The following is a 19,685-nucleotide window of genomic DNA, read 5'->3' as shown; positions in this document are numbered from 1 at the left end:
AAATTTAGGTTGGTTCCATGTCTTGTCTATTGTAAATAGTGCTTTAGCAGCTTTATTCTTTTTTTTGGCTGTGGCATGTGGCCTGTGAGATCTTAGTTCCCCGACCAGGGAGTGAACCCAGGTCCTCGGCATTGAAAGCACAGAGTCCTAACCACTGGACTGCTGGAGGAATTCCCCAGCAGCATTATTCTTAATTGCCAAAAATCAGAAGCAACCAAGATGCTTCAATAGGTGAGGCCAATCCCCAAAGGCTACAAACTATATGATTCATAATATCCGACATTTGTGGAAAGGCAGAAATAGAGCAGTGGTAAAAAAAAAAAAATCAGCGGTTGGAGTAGGGGTCGGGGAGGCAGGGCTGAGTAGGTGAAGCCCAGTGGCTTTTTGGACGTGGTGAAACTATTCACATGAAAATGTAATGGTGAATACAGGACACAATGCACTTGTCAAAAGCCACAGAATTTTACAGTACAGAGTGAACTTTAAACGTGTGCAAATGAACAAAAAAAACTGAGGAGGTCCAGAGATTCCAGGATGGCACACAGAATGTGATGATACAATCTATATCACAAATGTAAGAAACATTTGTAGGAAACCTCGCTGAAGATATTCGTGTAAGTGACCTTGGAAACGAATGGAGTCTGTGAGGCCAAAGGCAAAAGAACTGCACCTGGACACTGTCCCCAGCCGATAAAGTTGTTTTCCACAGGGCTTTGGGTGAGCAGTTTTGATGCCACCGCACTGGAAATGAACAACTAATTGTTCATTTAATGATGGTGACTGAATGGATGGCTGGATGGTGGGCCAGGTCTCTCACTGTTGGAGTGTGAGCTCATTGATGAAGCGACAGGAGGAGGCTAAAGTGGTCCATGTGGTGGTGGATTAGAGGTGCAGACATCTGTTTGAACTCACGTTTACCCTGACATTGAGACAGACAGCTATATACAGAAATACAGACATGTACATACGTGTGTTAGTATGTACACATGTATGTCTCTGCTCTATCAGCTGAGAGAGCCTAAAAGAAAAGATACTCCAGGGAATTCCCCTGCAGTCCAGCGGTTACGACTCCGCACTTTCACCGCCGAGGGCACGGGTTCAATCCCTGGTCGGGGAACTAAGACCCCCATGCCGCTTGGTGCGACCAAAAAGAAAAAAAAAAAAGATACTCCAATAGCAACCTGAAATGCTTAGAGGGAACAGTACTGAGGGTTAAGAGGTGGTCCCATGACCACCACTCACGGCAGAAAAATCTCAGAATCCTTGGGGCACTGGGTAAAATACTCAAAAGGGTTTTGCCTCTGAATTGGGGCAAAATTACTTCTAGAATCAACACTGCTCTGGTTCCGTCTAACAAAGCTTAACCACAGGACCTGAAAGGATCAACATTTTCCATGTAACTTAACTGCATTTCAGAATAAAACTCAAGAATATTTGTGTAAATGCAAAATTCTCCATCATCAACAAAGTTCACAAGGTATGGTATCTAATAACAAATTGTAAAACATGCAAAGAAGCAGAAATGCATGACCCATTCCACTCCTGTCTCCCCAAGAGAAGTGAAAGCACTGTCCATACAGAGGTGTGTACGTGAACTTTCCCAGCAGCTTTATCTGTAACAGCCAAACCTGGAAACAATCGAATGTTCATCAATAGCGTGGATAAACTGCGGCAAATCCATACAGTGGATTTTAGAAAATGAACTGTTGATAGATGCTACCAACGCAGATGAATCTCAAAATAATTTTGCTGAGTGAAAGGAGTCAGACTAAAAAGAGTACATACTATATGATTCCATTTATATAAAATTCTAGGAAATACAAACTGATGGATAACGACAGAAAGCAGATCAGTGGTACCTGGGGAGGGAGAGAGGCATGAGGGTGGGGAAGAGGGATTACAAAAGGGCACAAGTAAACTTTGGGGTGAGGGGTCTGGAATTTGATTGTGCTGTTGGTTTCACAAGTCTTTGTGCGTGTGCGTGTGTGTGTGTGTACATCCAATTGCACACTTTAAATATGTGAAGCTTTTTATATCAGCAAAGCTGCTAAGAAAAATTGGGGGGTGGGGTGAGAAAGATAGATGGGCTGAGTAAGCAGCCTCACCCATCTGGTCTCCCAAGGAGTCAAGTTTAAACTGAATGCGTTTTATAGACGGCCCTCCTGTATTTGCAATTTACATAACTTAGAAATATCACCCAAGGGAGCCATTACATACAAAGATGAAAAATCTAATTTACAAATAAGAAATCATTTTATCTCTCAAATCAATTGTAAACAATAACAATGAAAAGCCTGGAAAGGAGACAAAGCAAGATTTTAAGAATTTTGAGATGACTCCAAACGGCCAAAAGGATTAATAAACACAGTAAGGGGAACTGAAGCGAAATAAAAATGGATGATCACACACCCACCACCTTAACGGCCAGGGGCCAAAAGTCAAGGATGTGTGTCTAGTACACTTCAGGGCAGTCACTTTTTTTTTTTTTTTTTTGCGGTATGCGGGCCTCTCACTGTTGTGGCCTCTCCCGTTGCGGAGCACAGGCTCCGGACGCGCAGGCTCAGCGGCCATGGCTCACGGGCTCAGCCGCTCCGCAGCATGTGGAATCTTCCCGGACCGGGGCACGAACCTGTGCTCCCTGCATCGGCAGGTGGACTCTCAACCACTGCGCCACCAGGGAAACCCAGTGCAGTCACTTTTTGTAAGTTCCCTTTTTTTTTCTTTTTGCCATAGTGCAGACCCCATCACAAACACCGGCACAGTGCAGACCCACGTCCATGTCCCCTTTTAAACAGTGCCCGTCCCCAGTGGGCTTGCTGGATTTAGAGCTCGTGCACTTTCAGCCACTCTCTCCATGCACACGGGTTTATCAGTGAACTTGGCTGCCAGCGGAGCACAAATGCTCCCTTTCCCACCGTCACCCAGGTCAGTGCACAGCCGTGAAAATCATCTTCCTGGAGTGGGAAGACATGAACAGATGGTCAGGGAAACATGCTCCAGGCCGAGATCGTGACACACGGGGACCCACGGAGGGGAAAGAACATAGAGACCTTATACCAGACGCTGCAGGGGGAACCTTCTTTATTCCCCAAGAGAGCCTGCACAGTCCGAGCTCGGAGCTCAAAACCACACACACATACCTCCTGGCCAGTCCAAACCCAACTCCTCCAGTCCCAGCCAAGACCCACTTCTTTTAAGGCCTGTGTTTCCTTATTAATTTTCTGTCTGGAAGATCTGTCCATTGGTGTAAGTGGGATGTTAAAGTCCCCCACTATTACTGTGTTACTGTCAATTTTCCCTTTTATGGCTGTTCGCATTTACCTCATATATTGAGGTGCTCCTATGTTGGGTGCATATATATTTACAATTGTTATATCTTCTTCTTCTTGGATTGTTCCCTTGATCATTATGTAGCGTCCTTCCTTGTCTCCTGTAAAAGTCTTTATTTTAAAGTCTATTTTGGGGCTTCTCTGGTGGCACAGTGGTTGGGAGTCTGCCTGCCATTGCAGGGGACACGGGTTCGAGCCCTGGTCCGGGAAGATCCAACATGCCGCAGAGCAACTAAGCCCATGCATCACAACTAGTAAGCCTGCACTCTAGAGCCCACGAGCCACAACTACTGAGGCCGCGTGCCACAGCTACTGAAGCCCGTGCACCCAGAGCCCATGCTCCGCAACAAGAGAAGCCACCACAATGAGAAGCCCGCGCACCACAAAGAACAGTAGCCCCCGCTTGCTGCAACTAGAGAAAGCCCACACGCAGCAACGAAGACCCAACACAGACAAAAATAAATAAATAAATAAATTTTTTAAAAATTTAAAAATAAAGTCTAGTTTGTCTGATCCAAAACCCACTTCTGCCAAGAAGTACAGTCGAGTCAAGTCCACCCCAGACAGGGCTTCCTTTAAGTCAAGGTACAATTTACACCACATTATACTGGGGTGGCTTAACCGTTGCTCAGAAAGATGAACTGGGCAATGATTTCCTTTTTCCCAGTGAGGTTACCTGAGCAGACCCCATGTTTTATTTCTTTGTATCTGCCTTGGCTGATGCCTGATGTAGTTTTTTTTCCCTACTGTCACCATCTTGAAATTTATTTTTTCAGTTTTAATATTTTTTTATTGAAGTATAGTTGATTTACAATGTTGTGTTAATTTCTGCTATACAGCAAAGTGATTCAGTTATACATATATATACATTCTTTTTTTAAATATTCTTTTCCATTATGATTTATCATAGGATATTGAATATAGTTCTCTGTGCTATACAGTAGGACCTTGTTGTGCATCCATTCTATATATAAAAGCTTACAAGGGAGTAGGGAGATGGTTCATATACATTTCCAGGTAAAAGAGAGTGATTTTTATTACAGTAGGAGTCTCTGCTTTAAAGAAATATAAACTCACAGCATTTAAAAAATGCAGCTGACTGCTGAATTTCAAGCATTATGTGATTTATGTGCAGCTTTTAAAAAGAAGGCATACTTGTTGGTTATTTATTTTAAATATAGCAGTGTGTACATGTCAATCCCAAACTCCCTAACTATCCCTCCCCACCAGGTAACCGTATTTAACATAAATAACCAACAGGGACAAAAAATTAAAATTAAAAAAAAAATCAGTCACCCAGGATGCACTCAAAGATTTGTCCACAAGGAGGTCTGTTACAGAGCTATTCATCATGGTGAAAAATTACAAACAACAGGCTGCTCAGGTAAGTTACATGCAAGAGATTACTCTGTAGTGTAAAAATTATATTTTCATGTGAAAATTCAAATGAGCTACACATTTATGGTGTGTGCACTCTTATGTGTATATTATACTTCAATAAAAAGTTTATCCAAAAACAAACAAAAAGAGAAGGCATACTATGATATGCGAGACACACCTGAAAAGTTTCAAGGCCCAGTGGCACTGCATGTCGTGCTTTTACACATCTAAAGGTTTTAATGCAGAGAGATGTGACTTCTTCTCCAGGTAAAGAGAACAACTTTCTCTATGGAAAAAAAACATTTCCAGATAAAGCTTTCTAGGAAATAGCACACTTACCTGTAATAACGGAGCCATCGGATCCTGGACCACTTCCTAAATACTGGTATTCTGTAAAACTGAAGCTTCCAGAACTGTCCTCACCAATGGACTGAGAAATATCTTGAATGGTTCCCATTTCTTGTAGGAATTCTTCAGAGAGTGGACTTTCCAGATCCTCAGCCTCGAGTGGGGAGAGGGGACCAATCGGGCTCTCCGTGTCCACCATCTCAACTGGATGGAGATGGTCCCACTGCCGGGCTCCACGTTCCTGGGAGGAGAGAGAAGTCGTGGGTGAAATGGACAGAGAAGAACACTGGTTTTCCTTTAACAAAGACATCATTTATCAGCAGAGACACACCTGAATTCATAATCTAAAAAGTAACATTGTTGGCCACCTTACCTCCGCTTGACTCTTGACAAGCTTATTAAGAAAATGAAAATCTTTATTATTTTTTTTATTTTGGCCGAGCAGCTTGCAGGATCTCAGTTCCCCGAGCAGGGATTAAACCCAGACCCCTGCAGTGAAAGCACTGAATCCTAACCACTAGACCACCAGGGAACTCCCAAGACAGTGAAAACCTCTAAACGAGAGCACGTCTCAGGAGCCAGAGCCGAGCAGGCCGGGAATCATTCATGCACTGTCGAGCACACACTGTGTATCCGAGGTAGACGAAAACAGCAGAGGACACACATAAAGTCCCCGCTGTCCCGGAATGCACCTTCTGGTGGGGACATGTCTGGACAGTCTGATGGGGATACAGCGATGCAGGGGGAGGATGGGGAAGGATACTGCCCTACAAGACCGGCCAGGGAGGACCTCTCAGAAAAGGGGCACAGACACCTGCAGGAATGAGGGAGTGAGCTGTACGGACATTTTGGGTAGAATGTTCCAGGAAAAGGAGCGGCAAGTGGAAAGCCCCCAGGATGGAAGTACACAGGTACATCCAGGCATGCGCAGGCCAGTCTGGCTCAGGTGGGAGCCCGGGGGGAGTGGGACAGGCAGGCAGTCGGCACACACGCTGGAGGCAGTATTATATGTTCTCCTTGCACCCCTGGAGGGGGAGTCATGTAGGTATCCCTAAAGAACGAGTGCGTCATAACAAATATATCGTAGAGTTAAAAAAATCTAAACATGTCAGTCCCCAACAGCGCTAGGCTGCTTCAACTCACACACAGAAGAACGCTCTCCACGTGGGCACTGCTACGGGCTGCACCGTGTCCCCCCAGATTCCGCTGCGGGGGTGCTAACGCTTAGCACCTCAGAATGTGGTTGCCTTTGGAGATAATAAAGAGGGGATTCCACTAAAATGAGGTATTTAGAGGGGGCCCTAATCCAATCTGGCTGGTGTCCTTATAAGGAGAGGAGATTTGGACACACAAAGAGAGACAGCGGGGTGCACACACAGAGGGGCGACCACGTGAAGACCCAGCGGGAAGGCTGCCACCTGCAAGCCAAGCAGAGAGGCCTCGGGAGAAACCAAAGCCGCCGACACCTTGATCTTGGACTTCCAGCCTCCAGGACTGTGAGAAATAAATGCCTGTTGTTTAGGGGCCCCAGTCAGTGGCCCATTGTTAGGGCAGCCAAGCACATGCGCACAGGTACAAAGTCAAAAAGGCGGTCCTTCCCGCGATGGCTGGTTTCATGCTCTTGCTCAAGCCTCTGAAACCACTTCCTGTGACCGTCAGCCTTGTGTCCGTTCTCCTAGCTCGACGTGGGCCCTGGTGACGGTGTCTCCCCCGATCTTGCCCTGGTCACCATGCCCCACCCCCAGGGGAACCAGTGGCACCGGGCCATCGCCTCATCCGGACCTCCCTGTGCTGTCCGCCTCTGTGCCAGGCCCCAGCCCCCCTGCCTGAACCCCCCTCCCATCCCTGCCTTCCCCGGGCCCCGCTCCAGGTCCACCCTCGAGCCCCGTCGGGTCCCTTCTCGCCAACAAGGCCGACAAGGTGCCATTTAGCTTCTGAAATGGTCACAGGGAAGCCCATGGCTCACATCGCGGACGGGACCAGAGGAGGTGCGTGCCACTGACCACCGCCAGGGCTCAGCGCGAGGCGGCTGCCCTCTCACTGCGATCACAGAAGGCTGGGCTCTTTGGACGGAGTGCGAACACACTGCCAAAGCAAACGTGTGGCACGGACTTGCGTAAAAACATTGCACATTTCAGCCCAGCTGAAAGTAAACAGTAGCTTTAAGTGCAAAGATGAAGGGATGGTTCGGCTTCCTTTAGAAATGAAAAATGGGTCCAGTTCACACATTTTTGTGAAACTCGCCTCTCATGCCTGGAATTCTGATAATAAATAGTCATAGTGGACAATAACACACAACGAAAAAGAAAAGAGAATCATTAAACTTCCATAAGATTTAGAAGACTTTATCATCTATTAGTGTAAATCAGGCTGTGAATCTGTGCATTTTTTCCATCATATTTTATTCTGCATCCCAATTGAATTCCTTCAAATGGAAAGTAAGATAAAGGTGTAAGCGTTACTTAGGATATTTTCCACCGTGAGCAAAAGGCTCCAAAGTGCGGTCATTAACTTACTACCTTCACCGCAAAGTTCAGCCTAACGAATATCTGATAGCCGGGCAGAGGCTGTGTTATCAGTGGGGCCATGACCACCACCTCCTCTGCCCTGTCATAGTCTCAGCGCTGCAAGGAAAACACACATGGACAGCAGCCTCTTAGTCCTGCAAATATTCTATCTTCCAACCAGGAGTGTCCAGAACGGGAGGAACTGATCTTTGACTAAACGTTAGTCTCCCTGTCATGACATCCAGGGAGTTAGACTGTTTTGAGATCTTATCATTTTACTTATCAGCTGCTTTTAAAGGATACCTGAGATTTCTGTAGAGAAACACCGGAGTTCCTGCTAAGAAGAGCTAAACGAGGTCCCTGGGGAGTGAAGCAACACCGTGACCTCCGGCCAGGGGACTGGCCTTTGCACAGATCACTGGACACCCTGGCCCTGCCTGCTTCCAGCCAGAGCAGATAAGGGAGAGTGCCCTTTGGACGTGTCCCCGGGTAGAGCTGAGGCTGCATGGCACGCGGCCCGCTCCGCCGGCCTGCGGCTTCCTGGCAGGCTCTGCCCCTGCTCTCCCCACGCCGCGGTCACCTCTGCTCGGGGGGCAGGAAGGTCACGGCAAGTACCTGCCTCTCAAATCCACAGAACACAGCCACTGCCTGGTCCGTCACGACGGGCAACCAGTTACTGTGCCCTGTGCCCGATGTCCTAGGTCCTCTGGGGCTTTGGAGGGAGAAAGAGGCACAGCAAACGACCTCTTAGCAGCTCCCAGTGTGGCCGAGGAGGTAAGAAACCAGGAGAGGAGGCAAGCGGAACTCAAACAGGCCTTGGATCCCTTGCAGGGAGAAATGGGGGAGAGGGTAGGGGGTGCTGAGAAGAGGTAATAAAGCCAAGTTCCAGGAAAGATGTGGTGAATGCATAATCCCATCACCCCTTCCTGGATAATCAATCCTGAGACATGTTGGTTTCTAAAGGCATTTTGTTTTCTTTCCCATCCAATTTACATGTTAGAGCTGCATCCAGTAGAACAGAAACTCAGATGTAAACTGCTGAAATTCTACTTTTAGTAGAACACTTTTCAGTCAAAATGTTGCTTTGAGAATTACGAAGCAGGGTATAGGAAAACTAGAACACTGGGGAAAAAAAAGATACAGGCAAGAAAGAAAGGAAGAAGGAAGGAAGGGAGGGAGGGAAGGAGGGAGGGGGCACAGAATCCTACCATTGCTTTATGTCACCCAAACACAGGGCAAGTGAAAACACCAGAAGAATTTTAACACTAATTGTTAACCTTGACATCAAGGGATTTTCCTTATCACCAACTCTCAGATGACTCGACTGTTGGGAAGATCAGCTAAAATGAGTTGCTGGTGGCGTCATGAGCTCTGAGTCTGTGAAGACAAGGAGGGCCCAGCACACTCTGCTCAGGGTGCCCCCAGCGCCTTGGGCCCAATTCTGATGTAGCCCTAATTATAGGGACAGTGTTGGAAATGTTTTCATTTCTCCCGCTAGACCGGTACACTTTGCTAATCTCTGCGTCCGTACTTCCAGCACAATCCCTACGATGCAGCAGGCGTTCCGTTTCCACCCCCACTGCTTAGCGAGGTTGGCACAGAACTCGAACTTAGTCCACACTCAGCAGGTGAAAGTCTGTGAGGCCCCACCCCGGCTTTGCAGCTGCCTCCACAGCCTGTGTCACCCAGACGGCAAAATGGCACGTGCAACCAGTATTCAAAAGACAACATAACGTAAGGATGTCTGAAACAGAAGTCAGAATGGCACTACCTAGGGAAAGTGATCAGAAATTTACAGAGTGAATCATAACCATTGTAGAGACTTAAAAACTAAGCATGAGAGAGGAAACAAACAAACAAACAAACAAATCTAAGCATCACAGTGAACAACAAAGTCCAAGTCGGCAGGAAAGGGCAAGCTTCAAACAGAGATGTAGGGGGAAGAGGTGTTGCTTATCGACCCCTTTATCCTGAGAACAGGTACTGTGCCCACAGCCCGGGCAACCAACTGGCACACATTATTACAGAGTGCTCAGGAAAGGCACGAACAGCTCACCAGCCTGATTCTACCTTAGAAGCAACAGACAGAGAACCTGGGAAATGTTCAGTGATAAAGTAAGTTCAGTGCTTTGAAGAAAGAGTAAAGAAGCGTCATCAGCTGAATGGAATAAAAGACTCGGCGGAAATCACTTGGTTGTGGGCTCCCAACGGTGTTAATGTATGTCACCCATTTTTGCCCCGTACATTATTAACCGACCTTCTTGGACCTAGAACCCCTTTTGTAAACGTTCTCTGAAATTAAGCGTTAAATAAAAGTTAGCTATTGAAACGTGTTTACAGACTATGAAAATAGATACTCAAAGAAAAAGAACAAGTGGAACTGGGCTGGAATTCTCACACTCAGAACTTATATTTGACTCAACAGAGTCCAAGTAAACAGTTACAAACATCAGTCTCTTACTTTGCTGCTTTTACCTTTCTGTACTCGACTCGAACTTACTGGGTTGTAAAGCCCTCCCAAATGATCACTTATTATGCCTCATTAATGCCAGCTTAGAGGAATCTATTGACATTTGCCTTTGCTAAATCAAATCCAATTAGACTTCATTGAACGGTTTAAAGGTAAAAGATGGAATTTTTGTCAAAGGAGTACCATTTGTGTAGCAGACAAGCAGCTCTCAGACAACAAATTTTTCTGTTTTTCACCATTTCTATTTCACTCCCTTGTCGGGTTCTTTATACTTTCCTATATACTTTTTAGATATTATAGATACTATTTAGATGCCTTTTGGCTTAATTTGTTGGGCTAGGATTGAAAACAACATTTCAAAATAAACAAAAGAATGCTAAAAAGCCCTCTGTACCTTTACCTCGCACCAGAAGTTCACTGAAATAGATTAATCATTAGCCCACGCATAATGATTAACGACTAAGTATAGAAAATACCTAGGAAACACATGTAAAACAGAAGAAAAAAGGACCAGAGTATAATAATGGTAAGGAAACGAAGGACTATGTATTTTAATGAATTAAATCAAATGTACTATGAACAGTCTGCACATCAGAGAGATTTAACTAGAGCTTTCTAGATCTTTCCCAACAATGCCTAAGGCGTGAAATCTTATAATCAAAAGAATTTGGCATGCAAAGATGGGGGATAAAGGGTAGCTGTGAGCCTCCACACCTTTATCTTTAAAGGTGCAAAAAGAATGTTCCCAACTGTTTTACACAAAGATCACATCTATGATAGTAGAGAAGTGGCTCTAGCCACTTCAAACCCAACTCTTTCCCATTGTCCTGAAAAGGGAGTTACCATTCTTAAATATAATCTTACTTTTGTGGATGGTGATATCAAAATAATTACAGCAAAGCTACAATTTGGACACACTTTAATGTCAGCTGCAGTGGAATTTGAGTGAGCAGAGCAGCTTACTACAAGAATCAAAAGTCAATGCATGGGGACTTCCCTGGTGGCACAGTGGTTAGGAATCCACCTGCCAATGCAGGGGACACAGGTTCGAGCCCTGGTCCGGGAGGATCCCACGTGCCGCGGAGCAACTAGGCCTGTGCACCACAACGACTGAGCCCGCATGCCAGAGCTGCTGAAGCCTGTGTGCCACAACTACTGAAGCCTACAGCCCATGCTCCATAACAAGAGAGGCCACCTCAGTGAGAAGACTGCGCACCACAACCAAGAGTGGCCCCTGCTTGCCACAACTAGAGAAAGCCTGCACGCAACGGTGAAGACCCAACGCAGCCAAAAATTTAAAAAAAAAAAAAAAAAAGATTTAGGAAAAAAAAAAAGTCAATGGATGCAGCCACTATGGAAAACAGTATGCAGGTTCCTCAAAAAAACTAAAAATAGAGTTGCCATATGATCCAGCAATCCCACTCCTGGGCATATAACCAGAAAAAAACTGTAATTCAAAAAGATACATGTACCCCTATGTTCATAGTAGCACTATTCACAACAGCCAAGACATGGAAGCAACCAAAATGTCCATCAACAGAGGAATGGATAAAGAAGATGTGGTACATATACACAATGGAATACTACTCAGCCATAAAAAAAGAATACTGCCATTTGCAGCAACATGGATGGACCTAGACATTATCATACTGAGTGAAGTCAGACCAAGAAAGACAAATACCATACGATATCATTTATGTGTGGAATCTAAAATATGACACAAATGAACTTATCTACAAAATAGAAACAGACTCACAGACATAGAGAACAGACTTGTGGTTGCCATGGGGGAGGGGGTTGGGGAAGGGATGGAGTGGGAGGTTGGGATTAGCAGATGCAAACTACTCTATATAGAATGGATCAACAAGGTCCTAGTGTATAGCACAAGGGACTATATACAGTATCCTGTAATAAACCATAATGGAAAAGAATATGAAAAAGAATATATATGTATATAACTGAATCACTTTGCTGTCCAGCAGAAATGAACACAACATTGTAAATCAACTATACTTCAATTAAAATTTTTTTTAATTGTCAGCAGAAGTCCATGGAAATGAAATTCGCATTTTCCACCCAAAAGTTTTGACCCAGTGTAGACAGAACCAGTAGCAACGGGGATGATGCTGAGCTTTTAGCAGCCAGACAACAGAGAAGCAATGGAGGACCGAGGCCCTTGACAGTTCCAGACAAGGAGGTCCTGATGGGTCTTGGCAGAAATACATCACATAGACGACAGGCAGACGTAAGGCTGAGCCTTGACTTTCAGAGTCAAGCTGGTGGTCACCATTGGGATGGGAGGCTGTGTTTTATGAACTTCGTGGACCATGTAAGTCCCCCTGAGCTGGTGACTGTGCTTCTCCCTGGAGACACCTTGGGGGGGACACCCAGCCCAGGGCAGCGGGTGTGGGGGCCGGGAACAGGGCAGGGAGGACGACAAGGAAGGTGCACAGAGCACCCCAGAGCCAGGCCCTCGGTAACAGTTACTGCATTGCTTTTTTTAATGGGTCCAGCACCGGGGCAGGGTAGGTAGCACTGGTCCCATTGACAGAGGAGAAAATGCAGAGACTCGGGGAGGAAAGTCACTTGTGCTGCCAGTAGGCGAAGAGAGAGAAAGAAATAAACAAGTGATCGTTGCAGAGGCACTGTGACGAGTGCCATCACGGGACACCCTGAGGGTTGGAAGGCTCTACAAAGGAGGGGACACCCGAGCTGCATCCTAAGAGGTGATCAGAAAGGAATGCAGCAGCAAAAAATAAAAAACGGTAAGGGGCATTTCTAAGAAAAGTCCACATGAAGAGATGACCTAAAACATCACAGAGTAAGTAGCCGAGAAGGTCTGGACAATCCACTTTGAGGGGGCTGGGTCAGCTACGCATCGCCGCACAGCAAACAACCCCAAAGCTCAGTGGCTTGAACTACGCCACTTTATTTGCTCACAGTTCAGTGGCTCAGCAACTTGGGCTGGACTGGGCTGGCCGGGTCTTCTGTGGTCAGGTGGCAGCCGTGGCTGGAGGGTCGGTGGGGGTGGGTGACTGTGGCCGGGCCCTTCTCACCACGTGGCCTTCCATCCTACGGAGGCCAGCACAGGCTTCTGCGGGTGCCTTCCTGTTCCAACAGTGAATGCGGAAACGTTGAGACCTCACTCGTAAATGCTTCATCACTTCTGCCACATTCTGCAGGTCAAAGCGAGTTACGAGGCGAGCCCAGATCCAAGGGGTGGGGAAATGAACCCCACCTCTGAGCGGGGGGAGCCTCAGAGAAACTGGGACCAGTTTTGATGCAGCACAGGGTCGGGGCAGGGAGAGGAGCCTGCAGAGGTGGGAGAGGCCGGCCGTGCAATCAAGGTGCATCAGCGCTCTCAGGCGCAGGAGTGTGGACTCTGCCCCACAAGCAGTTAAGGAGTCACTGGTAAGAGCTGCATCAGGATTGTTCTGGCAGCAGGGTGGAATCCAGATTTAAAGCAGATAAGGCGAGAAGCAGCAAGACTCCTTAGGAGGCTGTGGTAACCGTCCCCTAAGAGGTGACGATGACCCCGGGAGCTGATGTGGGGAGGAGGGGAGGACGGGAAGAGGACGAAGAGCTAACACGGACAGCTGGCAGGGCACGGAGCAGGGAATTGGGGCAGAGCCTAGGATAAACCTCCTCTCTGGCTTAGGTAACTGGGCAGATGGGGTGACATCCACGAAATCCGGATCGTAAAGAGAAGAGGGCGTTCCCAGGGTGGAGAGAGTCACGGAAGGGAGAAAGGTGACGAATTCAGTTGCGAACTGCATGTTATGGTGTCTGTGGGACGCACAGGCTTGGCCTCTGCAAACGTCATCTCCTCTTCTGGGAAGTTCTGCTAATGTTACCAGTGTTCTCCTCATAGGGCTCTTATCAATAGCAGCATCTAGGCAGGCCGGGTGGATGAAGTCCCAACCTCGGGGGCGAGGGCAGTGCTCCTGGCGACCTTGGACACTTCAACTGTGAATCAGGTTAATAACATCCACGTGCTCGTTGCGTGTGTTCCTTGCGTTTGTGGAGCTCCGGGTTCGGTGGCTCTCCTTCCTCCTTCCTTACTGGGGAACTCTGTTCCCCCGGCCTCACCCATGCCTTTATCCTTTAATCACGCCCTTCCTCCTGCCTGGCTGGTCTTCCCCAAACTATAATATCCCCAAAGGCAAGAGCAAGCCTTATGCACGTGTCTTGCACAAAATACCCCTTGGATGCGCTGAGCTGAGCCACAAAGGAAACGTTTGTTTTCTAGGGCACCACTCTTCCATATATTGCATTGCTTAGCCTTCAAATTTCAGAGAGTATTACATTGAAGACTCTTTGACTCTGTTTCTTATCCTTTTTCCCAAGCCAGGGTCAACAGCTTCGGGAGAGGTAAGTCAAAAGAGTACAGTTAACCACGGGGGTAGAGTTGCAAACTGCAGAAGACAAGATACAACCAAGTGCACTGTTGTTTTGCAGCTTCGATAAATTTTTCACTCTGTTAAGCAGGTCATCAAATCCAGATTTTTTTAAAACTGGACTTTATTTTTAAGAACAGCTTTAAGGGACTTCTCTGGCGGTGCTGAGGTTAAGACTCCACGCTCCCAATGCAGGGGACCCGGGTTCAGCCCTTGGTTGGGGCAGTAGATCCCGCATGCCTGCCGACACTAAGAAGCTCGTGTGCCGCAACCAAGATCTTGTGCAGCCAAACGTAAATAAATAAATATTGGGAAAAAAAAAAAAGAACAGTTTTAGGTTCCCAGCAAATCCGAGTGGAAGGTACAAGAGAGTTCCCATGTACCCCTTTCCCCCGACATGAGCAGAGCCTCCCCGACTGTCAACATCCCACACCAGAGTGGGACATTTGTTACAATCAATGAATCTGTACTGACACAACATTTTCACCCAAAATCCACAGTTGACATTAGGGTTCACGCCTGGTGTTGTGAATTCTATGGTTTTTGACAAATGTATAAAGATACGTATCCACCATTACAGTATCATACAGAGTAGTTTCTGCTCTAAAAATCTGCTCTGCCTATTCACGTCTCCTTCCCACTTAATCCCTGGCAAGCCCTGATCTTTTTACTGTCTCCATAGTTTGGTCTTTTCTAGAATGTCATATATTTGCAATCATACAGTATGTACCCTTTTCAGGTTGGCTTCTTTCATTTAGTCATATGCACTTAGGTGTTTTTTTTTTTGAATTTTCTTTTTTTTTATATACAGCAGGTTCTTATTAGTTATCTATTTTATACATATTAGTGTATATACGTCAATCCCAATCCCCCAATTCATCACAGCACCACCACCACCCCTGCCGCTTTCCCCCCTTGGTGTCTATACGTCTGTTCTCTACATCTGTGTCTCAGTTTCTGCCCTGCAAACTGGTTCATCTGTACCATTTTCCTAGGTTCCACGTATACGCGTTAACATACGATATCTGTTTTTCTCTGACTTACTTCACTCTGTATGACAGTCTCTAGATCCATCCACGTCTCTACAAATGACCCAATTTCGTTCCTTTTATGGCTGAGTAATATTCCATTGTATTAATGTGCCACATCGTCTTTATCCATTCATCTGTCGATGGACACAGGTTGCTTCCACATCCTGGCTATTGTAAATAGTGCTGCAATGAACATTGGGGTGCATGTGTCTTTCTGAATTATGGTTTTCTCTGGGTATATACCCAGTAGTGGGATTGCTGGATCATATGGTAATTATTTTTTTAGTTTTTTAAGGAACCTCCATACTGTTCTCCATAGTGGCTGTATCAATTTACATTCCCACCAACAGTGCAAGAGGGTTCCCTTTTCTCCACACCCTCTCCAGCATTTGCTATTTGTAGATTTTCTGATGATGCCCATTCTAACCGAAGTGAGGTGATACCTCATTGTAGTTCTGATTTGAATTTCTCTAATAATTAGTGATGTTGAGCAGCTTTTCATGTGCTTCTTGGCCATCTGTATGTCTTCTTTGGAGAAATGTCTATTTAGGTCTTCTGCCCATTTTTGGATTGGGTTGTTCATTTTTTAAATTTTGAGCTGCACGAGCTGTTTATATATATAATTTTGGAGACTAGTCCTTTGTCTGTTGATTCATTTGCAAATATTTTCTCCCATTCTTAGAGTTGTCTTTTTGTCTTGTTTATAGTTTCCTTTGCTGTGCAAAAGCTTTTAAGTTTCATTAGCTCCCATGTGCTTATTTTTGTTTTTATTTCTATTACTCTAGGAGGTGGGTCAAAAAAGATCTTGCTGTGATTTATGTCAAAGAGTGTTCTTCCTATGTTTTCCTCTAAGAGTTTTATAGTGTCCGGTCTTACATTTAGGTCTTTAATCCATTTTGAGTTTATTTTTGTGTATGGTGTTAGGGAGTGTTCTAATTTCATTCTTTTACATGTAGCTGTCCAGTTTTCCCAGCATCACTTATTGAAGAGACTGTCTTTTCTCCATTGTATATCCTTGCCTCCTTTGTCATAGATTAGTTGACCATAGGTGCATGGGTTTATCTCTGGGCTTTCTATCCTGTTCTATTGATCCGTATTTCTGTTTTTGTGCCAGTACTGTACTGTCTTGATTACTGTAGCTTTGTAGTATAGTCTGAAGTCAGGGAGTCTGATTCTTCCAGCTCTGGTTTTTTCCCTCAAGATTGCTTTGGTTATTAGGGGTCTTTTGTGTCTCCATACATATTTTAAGATTTTTTGTTCTAGTTCTGTAAAAAATGCCACTGGTAATTTGATAGGGATTGCACTGAATCTGTAGATTGCTTTGGGTAGTACAGTCATTTTCACAATATTGATTCTTCCAATCCAAGAACATGGTATATCTCTCCATCTGTTTGTGTCATCTTTGATTTCTTTCATCAGTGTCTTACAGCTTTCTGAGTACAGGTCTTTCGCCTCCTTAGGTACATTAATTCCTAGGTATTTTATTACTTTTGTTGCAATGGTGAATGGGACTATTTCCTTAATTTCTCTTTCTGATTTTTCATCATTAGTGTATAGGAATGCAAGAGATTTCTGTGTATTAATTTTGTTTCCTGCAGTCTTACCAAATTCACTGATTAGCTCTAGTACTTTTCTGGTAGCATCTTTAGGATTATCTATGTATAGTATCATGTCATCTGCAAACAGTGACTGTTTTACTTCTTCTTTTCCAATTTGTATTCCTTTTATTTCTTTTTCTTCTCTGATTGCCATCGCTAGGACTTCCAAAACTATGTTGAATAATAGTGGTGGGAGTGGACATCCTTGTCTTGTTCCTGATCTTAGAGGAAATGCTTTCAGTTTTTCACCATTGAGAATGACCTTTGCTGTGGGTTTGTTGTATATGGCCTTTATTATGTTGAGGTAGGCTCCCTCTATGCCCACTTTCTGGACAGTTTTTATCATAAATCGGTGCTGAATTTTGTCAAAAGCTTTTTCTGCAATTATTGAGATGATCATATTCTTCAGTTTGTTAATATGATGTATCACATTGGTTGATTTGCATATATTGAAGAATCCTTGCATCCCTGGGATAAATCTCACTTGATCATGGTATATGATCCTTTTTTTTTTTCTTTTTGCGGTACATGGGCCTGTCACTGTTGTGGCCTCTCCTGTTATGGAACACAGGCTCCGGACACGCAGGCTCAGCGGCCATGGCTCACAGGCCCAGCCGCTCCACAGCATGTGGGATCCTCCTGGACCGGGGCACGAACCCGTGTCCCCTGCATCGGCAGGCGGACTCCCAACCACTGCGCCACCAGGGAAGCCCTATGATCCTTTTAATGTGTTGCTGGATTCTGTCTGCTAGTATTTTGTTGAGGATTTTTGCATCTACACTCATCAGTGATATTGGTCTGTAATTTTCTTTTTTTGTAGTATCTTTGTCTGGTTTTGGTATCAGGGTGATGGTGGCCTTGTAGAATGAATTTGGGAGTGTTCCAATTTTTTGGAAGAGTTTGAGAAGGTTGGGTGTTAGCTCATCTCTAAGTGTTTGCTAAAATTCACCTGTAAAGCCATCTGGTCCTGGACTTTTGTTGGAAGATTTTTTTTTTAATTTATTTATTTTGGCTGCGTTGGGTCTTCATTGCTGCGTGCAGGTTTTCTCTATTTGTGGTGAGTGGGGGCTACTCTTCGTTGCGGTGTGTGGGCTTCTCATTGCAGTGGCTTTTCATGTTGCGGAGCACAGGCTCAAGGCACGTGGGCTTCAGTAGCTGTGGCATGTGGGCTCAGTAGTTGTGGCACACGGGCTTAGTTGCTCCACAGCACGTGGGATCTTCCCAGACCAGGGATCGAACCCGTGTCCCCTGCATTGGCAGGTGGATTTTTAACCACTGCGCCACCAGGGAAGCCCTGTCGGAAGATTTTTAATCACAGTTTCAATTTCATTACTTGTGATTGGTCTGTTCAAATTTTCTATTTCTTCCTGGTTCAGTCTTGGAAGGTTATACATTTCAAAGAATTTGTCTATTTCTTCCAGGTTGTCTATTTTATTGGCATAGAGTTGCTTGTAGTAGTCTCTTAGGATGCTTTGTATTTCTGCGGTGTCCGTTGTAACTTCTCCTTTTTCATTTCTAATTTTATTGATTTGAGTCCTCTCCCTCTTTTTCTTGATGAGTCTGGCTAAAGGTTTATCAATTTTGTTTATCTTCTCAAAGAACCAGCTTTTAGTTTTATTGATCTTTGCTATTGTTTTGTTTCTATTTCATTTATTTCCACTCTGATCTTTGTGATTTCCTTCCTTCTACTAACTTGGGGTTTTGTCTGTTCTTCTTTCTCTAGTTGCTTTAGGTGTAAGGTTAGATTGTTTATTTGAGCTTTTTCTTGTTTCTTGAGGTAGGACTGTATTGCTATAAACTTCCCTCTTAGAACTGCTTTTGCTGCATCCCATAGGTTTTGGATCGTTGTGTTTTTGTTGTCATTTGTCTCTAGGTATTTTTTGATTTCCTCTTTGATTTCTTCAGTGATCTCTTGGTTATTTAGTAACGTATTGTTTAGCCTCCATGTGTTTGTGTTTTTTATGGTTTTTTTCCCCTGTAATTTATTTCTAATCTCATAGCATTGTGGTCAGAAAAGATGCTTGATATGATTTCAATTTTTTAAAAATTTACTGAGGCTTGACTTGTGATCCAAGACGTGATCTATCCTGCAGAATGTTCCGGGTGCACTTGAGAAGAAAGTGTAATCTGCTGTCTTCAGATGGAATATTCTATAAATATCAATTAAATCTATCTGGTCTATTGTGTCATTTAAAGCTTGTGTTTCCTTATTAATTTCCTGTCTGGATGATCTGTCCATTGGTGTAGGTGAGGTGTTAAAAGTCCCCCACTATTATTGTGTTACTGTCAATTTCCTCTTTTATAGCTGTTAGCATCTGCCTTATGTATTGAGGTGCTCCTATGTTGGGTGCACATATATTTGTAATTGTTATATCTTCTTCTTGGATTGATCCCTTGATCATTATGTAGTGTCCTTCCTTGTCTCTTGCAACATTCTTTATTTTAAAGTCTATTATATCTGATATGAGAATTGCTGCTCCAGCTTTCTTTTGATTCCCATTTGCATGGAATCTCTTTTTCCATCCCCTCACTTTCAGTCTGTATGTGTCCCTAGGTCTGAAGTGGGTCTCTTGTAGACAGCATATATATGAGTCTTGCTTTTGTATCCATTCAGTGAGCCTGTGT

The 19,685-nt window shown here is 44.8% G+C and overlaps 1 protein-coding gene across 8 annotated transcripts in view; it reads right to left on the bottom strand.

Annotated features, from left to right (window-relative positions):
- PPARA (peroxisome proliferator activated receptor alpha) overlaps positions 1-19,685 on the bottom strand; it is a 71,225-nt gene that overhangs the window by 12,959 nt on the left and 38,581 nt on the right. For 7 of the 8 annotated variants that reach the window (XM_082636730.1, XM_082636732.1, XM_082636729.1 and 4 more), the window contains one exon: positions 5,049-5,298. In XM_082636730.1, the coding sequence (XP_082492856.1) occupies positions 5,049-5,256 (208 nt within the window). In that variant the 5' untranslated portion in view covers positions 5,257-5,298. Of the gene's footprint in view, positions 1-5,048; positions 5,299-7,023; positions 7,040-19,685 lie in introns of those variants that run through there. The other variant, XM_082636734.1, reaches the window with a different exon arrangement.

The sequence above is a fragment of the Mesoplodon mirus genome, assembly GCF_964341445.2.
Source record: "Mesoplodon mirus genome assembly, chromosome: 11".
Classification (NCBI taxonomy): Eukaryota; Metazoa; Chordata; class Mammalia; order Artiodactyla; family Ziphiidae; genus Mesoplodon; species Mesoplodon mirus.
Note: the sequence above shows the minus strand (reverse complement) of the source record. Positions and strands in the feature narration are given on the sequence as shown.